The sequence below is a fragment of the Bombus vosnesenskii genome, unplaced genomic scaffold (genome assembly GCF_011952255.1).
Source record: "Bombus vosnesenskii isolate JDL3184/JDL3185 unplaced genomic scaffold, Bvos_JDL3184-5_v1.1 scf7180000013264, whole genome shotgun sequence".
NCBI lineage: Eukaryota > Metazoa > Arthropoda > Insecta > Hymenoptera > Apidae > Bombus > Bombus vosnesenskii.
In genome coordinates, this window is record NW_022882924.1 from 324,675 (window position 1) to 333,841 (window position 9,167).

Consider the following 9,167-nt stretch of genomic DNA (forward strand, 5'->3'; position numbering starts at 1 on the left):
GGAAATTCGTGTCGCGAGCAAAGAAATATCGGGAGTTTTCTATCGAAGAATAACCCAATTCGCGAATTGAAAGCAAAAAATAAATTAAATTAATACTTATCTAAATTCTTATTCCAATATTATCGAATTACGTCGGACAACCAATGAACCTCGATAAACGAGCATCTGTTTCCGATAGAAGAAGCGCCAGACGTTTAAGCTGCGTTCAGAACCGAAACCTCGATTGCTTCTCGTGATTACAACGTAATTACGATATAGCGGAGGAAAAAAGCAGCGGATTCCGGGTGTGGTCCCGGCCAACCACGTTAATTGTCGTCATTAAATCGCTCCCGTAAACTCATTTACAAGAGCGTTACGCTTCGGTCGGGCAAGAAAAAGGATTTCCTGGGCGTTAAGTCAAATACGTTTCGCCCGGGGAATCTCATTTAAATACTCCCGTCTGGCTCGCTCGAATGTTAGCAAAACGAGAGAAGGAAACTACGCTGGTGGTGGAAGCGTAGTCCGGAATCCTACCCTCCTCCTAACTCGCCCCCTCGCCCTTCTCTCTCTCTCTCTCTCTCTCTCTTTCTCTTATTTTGCTCGTTTCTGTATGGCTGACTGGTTTTCCCGCGGCCATATCGTGAAGCTAAGCTAAGCTTCTTACGTGCAGACGACCCGAAGCTTGCAACAACGGCGGCCGTTTCGAAACGCGACGTGCACCCATGCGCACCTAAGACGACGAAGCTGGAATATCACGTGGAAAAAAGTTTCGCTTCGCTCCGCGAAGCAGAATCTCCTTGGATAAAGCGTACTCTACGCTTATCTACTTTGCGTAAGCGAATTCCGACCGGCGGAGATTCTTGTTTATGCCGATGACGCGGGCATTCTAAGGGTGGTTAAGCTCGTTCGTTCGGGGAGACGATCCTGTCGATCGTGAAAATTTGCGGCTGCTTGACGCTCGTTTTATAAGCTATTCTTTATCAAGCAATTCGAATAATCTCCTGGTTTTTGTTATTCCATTCTATCTGTGTTTAGAATTTGTCGATACGCTTTTGCCAGAAATTTTGTTGCGTTCTTCTATTTTCGTTGCGACACGGCTAACGCTTTCGCTGGCTGTTGGACAGTTCTTAACGTTATATCGAATTAATTTGCCTATCTCGGTATGCTTTGGTATGCACCTAAAGCATAAAGCATAAACAAATTGTATCGCGATTCGGTGTTAGCAGGGATTATTTCAAGAAGAGAGACTAATCGAGCATCGACTAGTCGGACTCGAGACTTCATCCAACCAGAGAATATCGCTTTCTCTCGTTTCATTCAATTTATTTGATGTGTTTAAACGTTAAAATCTCTGCCGATGAATATTTTTTGCAGAAAACCTGCCCGTCCGATAGAGAAACGAAAGAGCAACGACAGAAAGCAAAGAAAAAGAGAAACACGCCATCGTTATCCTTAATTGCAACGTGTTATATGTAACGGAAAATCGTTGTACGCGTCCGTGTTCCGCGAATGTTTTCCTTTGGTGCAACGTTTAACGTCCCTTTAGTCTGGTACGATGTTTTCGAGTTTCGCTTGATGCACCGATTGCTTCTTCGCTCGACAAAATGTTTAAAAATACCGTTAATTATAGATGCTATATAATATTGGAAATATAAGATACCTTACACATAATGCCTTGGCTTGGGTATCGATAATTTAGAAAGCGTAGTTTCTGTCAATGGTTCTTAAAACGAAAGTTGAACTATGCTCTTAATTTGTTCCGATACAAAATCTCCACTTTTAAAGTGAATCAACTTTCTAACGAAATATATCGGATAGTTTAGAAATTTAATCGAAACGTTAAATAATACAAAATCGTCGAATACGTTGGAATTATTAATCCCAGCGTGGAAAATACAAAAACGGGATATTAAATAGCAAAGTTATATATTTTGTCGTCGCATTGAAAATCCATATGTTGTAAAACGTTAAATCATCCGGATCGCTGCAAATGACACGGTGAATTTAACCATTCGCGCGTTATACAAATAAATTTTCTCTATCGAGCTTCATCGCCTTGATTCTTACTTCTATGGTCACCGGTAATATGTTATTTCGATTTTCGAAAAGCCATGAAATATGCATTATTTTCGTTCTTGCGTCCTTGCTTCTTTTTACCGTTCAGGAAGAATCGAATATTGGATCGTGGCCAATTTCATCTCGCGCGAACGATCTGCTGTTTCGATTTTCGAATACTAATAAAATACAGATTTATACGCATGTCCCCGTTTTCGACAGGATTGAAACTAAATCATGGCGAAGTTTGTCGCGTGAGGAAGATGCGTTGAAACCTCGCGTATCCTGTTACTCGCATCATCGTGCTGACTAAATTACGAATATAGCATGTGCCATGTAAACAACCATTTTTCTATTGTTCCTACGCGTGTATTACGGTTGATGAAATTATCGTAAAAATACCGCGAAAGAATTTATTTCGATTCGACTCTTAGCATTCGTGACAGAGACCTCGAGTAGTATGGTACTGCAATGATCAGGCACGACGTCTGCTTTTTTCCTTTTTCTATTTCATTCTAAGATCGCTGGTACTCCGCTCCGAGAAAAATCTAACCTCGCCTAACCGAAGTCTAATTTTACGTTAATCGGAAATGAGCTTAGATTAGGTCTGGCTCGGATCTGGGTTGCCTAAAAGAAAAAGCTCTCGATTATTCGCGCTTTATCGAATGTGAATGGCGTTCAGAAGATGACGTACTTTTGGGTCCGTTAAAAATATCGGAAACGTATTTCATTGTTCCTTCGTTCGAAAGCCTCTTTGCTCGATAACATGGTTTTACGTAACTAAAACAAGCACGCTGTTCGCTGCATCGAAGACAAAGTAGAGATCGATCTTCGTAGCATTGAATTCATCCTTTATATCATGTACCGTATACACGAATGGGATACGATGCCGGTAGTAAGTCTTATTCAATGGTGAACCGTACACGTTGTACGCTGACGAGCAAGATTAATAGATCTCCTAGGGAGGATGAAAATTTCAGAAACGAAATCAATCTTACGAACTTGCCACGCTTATCTGCCTATCTTCCGTACTTACGAAACGAACCTAATCACACACACCCACGCGCTTCTGTCTTCATTAACACCGCACCAGCTATTAATATCAGACACGACGTTAACTCGGAGCGAGTTGCTCCCGTCTATCGTGTCCAACGACTTTCTCCTCTCCGACGATGATAAAAATACACCTGTTCGTAATACGTTACAGTTATGTTTCTCTCTTGGAAAAAAACCGAAACAATGGCTGAAAAATTACGCAACGCTGTTATTATTCGGTGTGTGGTATTCGAATACACGTAGGAACGATCGGGATTTCACGAGAAAGGAACGAGCAGAGAAAATTTTAAAATAACAATAACAATTATCGTTATTATCGATCGAACACCGTCTTTTGTTTTTTCGTTGGCCGCAGGGCCACACTCGCGCAAACGTCATCGGCGTCTCAAAGATGTTTTATACTCTTACCGCGGCTATATTGCATTCCGCGTATTCGGTATTTTTGGAGATAGAAAATTATTTTCGCAATAGCAGATATTGCTTCGACTTGAGTTCTTAAAACGACATAGATCAAAACGTAGAAATATATTTGCCCGCTTTGCATCGCAAAGTGTAAGTTTGAGAGACACGTAACGTGTCTAATAGATTAAAGGTTCAGAAAAATCGTACATACGTTTCGTGTAATACGAATGTAATACAGAATAATAGTAGAAGAAATAACTTTTACCATCTAGAAGTACAGCCTTCGCTAACGTTATGTCAAAGTTTCGTGTCAGTTGGATCGTTAGAAGCCGAGTTATAATACTCGACGTCAAAGCACCGTTTGTTCGTGGCTCGTGAGCCGGACAGTTGGGTTTTGTTGCGCGATAATGCATCGGTTCGTTATGCGGCGGTTGTGACTGCTTTTTTGCACAAAAACAAGTTACAACGTTGCACCGTAGTCGCCAAATTTAACACTCTGCTGTTACTCTTTGTTTCCACGGTTCAAATTAAGGATGGAAGAAAAGCGTTATGTCACGACGTTTCAATATGCAAAAGGCAGCGACGAGAACGGCCGTTCGACGCATTCTTGTTAGCCGTGGAAATCCTTGTATCGCCGCGGAAGGAATACGTTTCGAACGAAATAAAATATTTCCTGCGGTAAAATACTTTGTAACGTACGAATCTGTTAAAGATATGCTCTCTTCCTTTCTTCGACCAAATTACGCCTTATACGTCTATATTCGATACTTTTAACGCCAATCTCCCTTATTGCATTTTTCCATGCTATCGTTGGGTAAATGAATGTCGTCGATAATTGGAACGAAAAAGAAAATTATAAATACCTAGTCTTTCCATCGCGAGAAGATTGTCGGTAATAGGTGCGGATAGGAACGGTACTCGACGATCTAGCGTCACAGGAGATATACGAAACGTAAATAATCTATCAGAAATCTCGTCTCGCAAATATTTAGAAAAATAAGCGAATATTCGTTAAGGCATGGTTAAAACTGACATTACAGGAAACACGACGACCAACGCGTGGTAACATTCGATCAAAGACAAAGTCGAAACAATTTCATACGTACAAGAGAGAAATGCCTACCTCGAGGGTAGAAGCGGCTATCCTTAAGACGCTTAAGGACCAGCTTGCAAGCTAACGGCCGACGGATACGGTAGTCTAGAGTCTAGATTTTCGCGTCGTCTCGTCGCTGAGCTCGCAATCGGAAAAGCGTCACGACGCGAGAGACCGATCGATGACATTCTTTTGTGTAGACGCTCCTCTCCTTTCTTCCGCTTTCTTTCGCTTTCTTTCGCTTTCTTTCGCTTTCTTTCGCTTTCTTCCCCCCGTTCTCTGCCGCTCTTTTTCCAGCATACGACTTCGGTTTAATCCGCTTCTTCCCGAAATCCGAGCAAGTCAAAACGAAAAGAAGGAAGAAACGAGGATGAAACGAGAAGAGAAAAGGGAACACCACGGATATCGAGACCTTCTTACAAAACGCACTCCCGATATTCGACGATCCACTCGTTTTTTCTTTAACGTGCAAAACGTTTTATCTGCGTACGTGTCCCCTACCTTCGATCAAATCACCGTCTTCTCCTTTCCCTATTACCGATACACCTAAATACGATACGATAAATACAAACAAAAAACATGAATTTTTGAGTCGATAACGCATAGATACTCAAAAAGTGCTTATCGTACCTATCCAGTGATGGGTGATCCGTTGTATAATGACATGCAAAAACTTTCTGTCGATCGATATCATCGACTCGCAAATATTTTTATCTACGTTTCCAACGCTGTAAAGTCCGATAACGCAATAAAACTTTAATCGCGCGGACAGTAATTTCGAATCTGTGTAACTACGTTAAATTACAGGAAATTTCCTACAACGAAGTAAACGCGATACCTTAGCTGTATAATTGAGCAAACCAAATGTCGAAAAGATATAAAACCGAATTTTCATTCTACCTTCGTTGCGCAGAAATTATTCTTTGCGCGTTAACAAGAATTAACCGAGACAAGGGACGAGTAATTAAGAGTACGTGATCGTGTAGTCATACCTACGTAATATAGCAGCTACGATATTAATCTACCATCATAAAAGAGTTATTAGTCACTTGCGAACACAGGCAGAAGCCAGTGTTCGCAAGTTTAATCCTTGCCTATCTATTACACCGTTATAGAATGTAACAATAAAGGTGATCTCATATGGATCACGACCGTTATAGCGTTAGCGCATCGCTATAAATTGGCCAGTACCTATAGCGTAAAATACTGCAGAGTGAAATATAACGTGAAGCGATAAGTCGATTGAAAACTTGGTGCAATTATTAACTAAACAGAATTATTAACTAAACGCAAAATTCGTTTAAACGCAAAAACGCAAGAAACGTTTACAACGCTAGGAATAGCGTACTATACTGTGTATTGTTATGGATTATTTTTTTCTTTACCATTTCTTGCATCAACAACGTCGTATATCTCGCAGCTCGAAAAGATTTGTAATCGTTGTTTGTATTAAAGTGTTATTATTTGTTTGCCGTCTATCGAAGCGTCCTCGGATTAACACGAACGATCAAAGCGACAAATTCCCTGTAACGTATCCTGCTACTTCGATAGGACGGAAAATACGCTTTTACGAGAAGTATCGTCGAACGAAGCAGAAACGAGGAGAAATTTTCACGTTACTACGATAGATTGTCCGATAAATCGCGAAAGCACGTACAACTCCTCTTTCGTTTTAGATATTACCCGGGCATAGAGAAATCGGAGGAAAGAACGGAATCATCGATCTACGAGTGACGCGATGATCCGTTGTCGAAAAGCACTCGATCCTGGTTCGATGGACCGCGGTGCACATTTCGTCGACCGTGCACAAAGATTCGGTGACTCGTACACATTTGCTTACCGCATCCGTATTGTTATCATCGATATGTCGAAAAGAACGCGATCCGATTAACTCCGATCCGTTGTTCAAAATAATCTCGACTGTACTAGCCGAAGCACGATGGATACGATAAGAAAAAACGAAATTCACTTTACGATCTGTCGATCGAAAATTCCAAGTAGAAGTATTTCTATAAGACGATGTCACGTCACGACGTGACAATCTTTCCTTAATCCGATTTTCTTAAATTTCTTCGTGAAAAATGTCACGATTGATCGTAAGTTTCGAGAGTAATTTCAAAATAGATATTCGTACAATCATCGTCTTCCATTTCTTTTCAATTTCTACGTTGATCGGCGTATGATCTTGGTCTTAGCGATTCGTCGATACGATAAAATAGAACGCCAACAACGAAATTGCAAAATCGGGTATTTGTCATTTGTCTGCATTGAAATTATTTTCCGGATTCAACGACAAAATACGAACGAGACTGTGTCTTATCACGTTCGATGTTACGTAACCGTGTTACGAACTCACGATTACAGTCGTTAAACGATAAATGACCATCCAGAAGCGTGAGCGATAAAACTAGACGTGACCATAACCGCACATTTGTAAGGACGAATGTATTAGCTATAAAATTTCACTCGACGTTTCGCGTGCAAACAGCCACTTTGGCTATCGTGTAAAATTATTCACCTGTAGTATGTGCGGTTCGTTCAACGTTCAAGTTCAGAGCTGATAACGAGGTGAATTCTCTTATTCAAGCGAGATTTCAACCCTTAAAATTACGATGTTAATCGAACAAGGGTCGTTCACGCAACGATTACTTCCGTGATACTTTGCAGACTGCTAAATTATAGCATTAAATAGAGAGAGAGAGCGAGAGAGAGAGAGCAGAGGCAGAAGAAGAAGAAGGAGAGGAAGAGGAAGAGAAAGAGAAAGAGGAAGAAACTTGTTGAAAATGCCTATTTTTTGCTTATCATCCGTTGGCGAATCACGAATCGCTTTGTACCTAATCACGGTCTTTCTTTTCCAACTAAAATCGGTCGATACCAATTCCGAGAAAGACTGGCCGGCGCGAGAAACGTGTTGTAAGAAACGGGTAACGAGTTGCACTCACCGTGAGGAGATTTGGGCACATAGAGGTTTAAGTATAGGCAGTCTTCGCTCTGGTTGGCCAGCAACGGTGCTAGCCTCTCGAGGTAAGCCCGTTTGGACCGCGGCAGACTCGAGTCCGGTTCCGGTGGCTTCTGAGGACACGCGGGTGGCATGGTATCCGCCAGCTTGATGCCGCGCCACGGTGTCGGCGTAACCGGTGGCATGTATCGCAACGCTCCAATTGGCGGCGTGGCGTATGGCACGCCGTAATAAGTCTCGACAGACGTGGATGATCTGTCCTCGACGCCGCGCAACGTGCCGTACCTGGTCCTGACCGTTCTCGTGCTGTATTTCTGGCTACCAGCAAGTGCCTCCGCTCCACCGGAGCACCAATGTCCGCACAACAGTCCGAGGAACACGACGATCGTTGCCAAACACTTTTTCGATCTGTCTGCTCTATTCTCGCAACGAGTCTGTACAAATCCTTCCCTCCACTCCCCTCCTTTCCCGACGATACCGTTTTTCCTCGAGTCGCCATCGTCGTTGCAAAAACGCCACGATCCCGGCTCGTTGCCGAAAATTTGATCAACCGATGAACGAATTGCGAGCTCGGTAGACGGCCGACGCTTCTCGGCAACAGCTTCCGGCCAAAGGCACCGCTGGTACACCGGAGCACAGTGGAAGACAGTGTCGACACGCTCGTCGTAAACATCGTGGAAGATAAACGACAGGCCGAAACTATTGTCCAAGGGAGGCAGCTTTTCGATAGGATCGAGAGGCGAGAGGTATTTCCTCTTCCTCTTCCTCGGAGACGAGGAGGAGGACGTCCGCATCGCGTCACGCCGCCGCGGACTGGCCCCTCCGGGCCCCGCATCTGTGGGGCCCTCCTGCCAGGGGACGTCCCTCTTCTTCTTCTTCCCTTCCCTCTCGCTCTATATCTTTATTTTCCTTCTTCTTCTCTTCTCCCTCTCTCGTATCTTTCCTCCCCTCTGTGTCTTCTATCGCCCTATCCTCTCTACGACTTTCTTGCTTCTTCGGACTTTCGTTTATCACTGTTCCCGATCTAGCGACTTCTTCTTTCGCGTAGAGAAAGTCTTCCTTGCTGCTTCCGTCTTCTTTTACCTTCGATCTCCAAGATTTCTCCTCCCTGCTGTATCTGCTCTCGGTCTTTCCACCTTCTTTATCCACACCCAACTCCCAGTATAACCCGCTATTCACCCTCTGTTGTTTCGTCTCGATTGTCCAACGATTCGTCGTGTACTCGAAAATGATCGGTGCTAGCGCGCTTATCGGCTGCAAGGCTCTCAATTCCATCCTCGGGGACGTGCGTGGCCGGCAACGAACTTCCGCGATGCCCGGAAGTCGTCGGTTCTCGGTACTGTCACGCTCGTCGTCGTCGTTCGTGCAATGAGCGACGAGCTCGAGTCGACGTCGTTGAACGATTTTGAGGAAAGCATCGGCGGCTAGGGTACGACTATACCTATGGCCACCCCTGTCGACTATTACCGACTGTTCCTTGTACAGCTTCAACGAGCAAAAGCTTCGAAGACTTTACGGCGACACGGAGCAGGATATCGGGGACGATTTGGCAGTTCTCGGAGTATGTACACTTGTCTCGACTTGTTTACTACGGTATATCGTAACTCTATTAATCAATTCCTT

The 9,167-nt window shown here is 43.4% G+C and overlaps 1 protein-coding gene across 1 annotated transcript in view; it reads right to left on the reverse strand.

Annotated features, from left to right (window-relative positions):
- The window catches only part of LOC117241003 (neuroligin-1-like), a 43,195-nt gene extending 34,819 nt beyond the window's left edge, over positions 1 to 8,376 (reverse strand). The window contains exon 1 of the mRNA XM_033507007.1: positions 7,528 to 8,376. Coding sequence (XP_033362898.1) covers positions 7,528 to 8,338 — 811 coding nt within the window. The 5' untranslated portion in view covers positions 8,339 to 8,376. The remainder of the gene's footprint in view (positions 1 to 7,527) is intronic.
- Between the last annotated feature and the right edge of the window lie 791 nt (positions 8,377 to 9,167).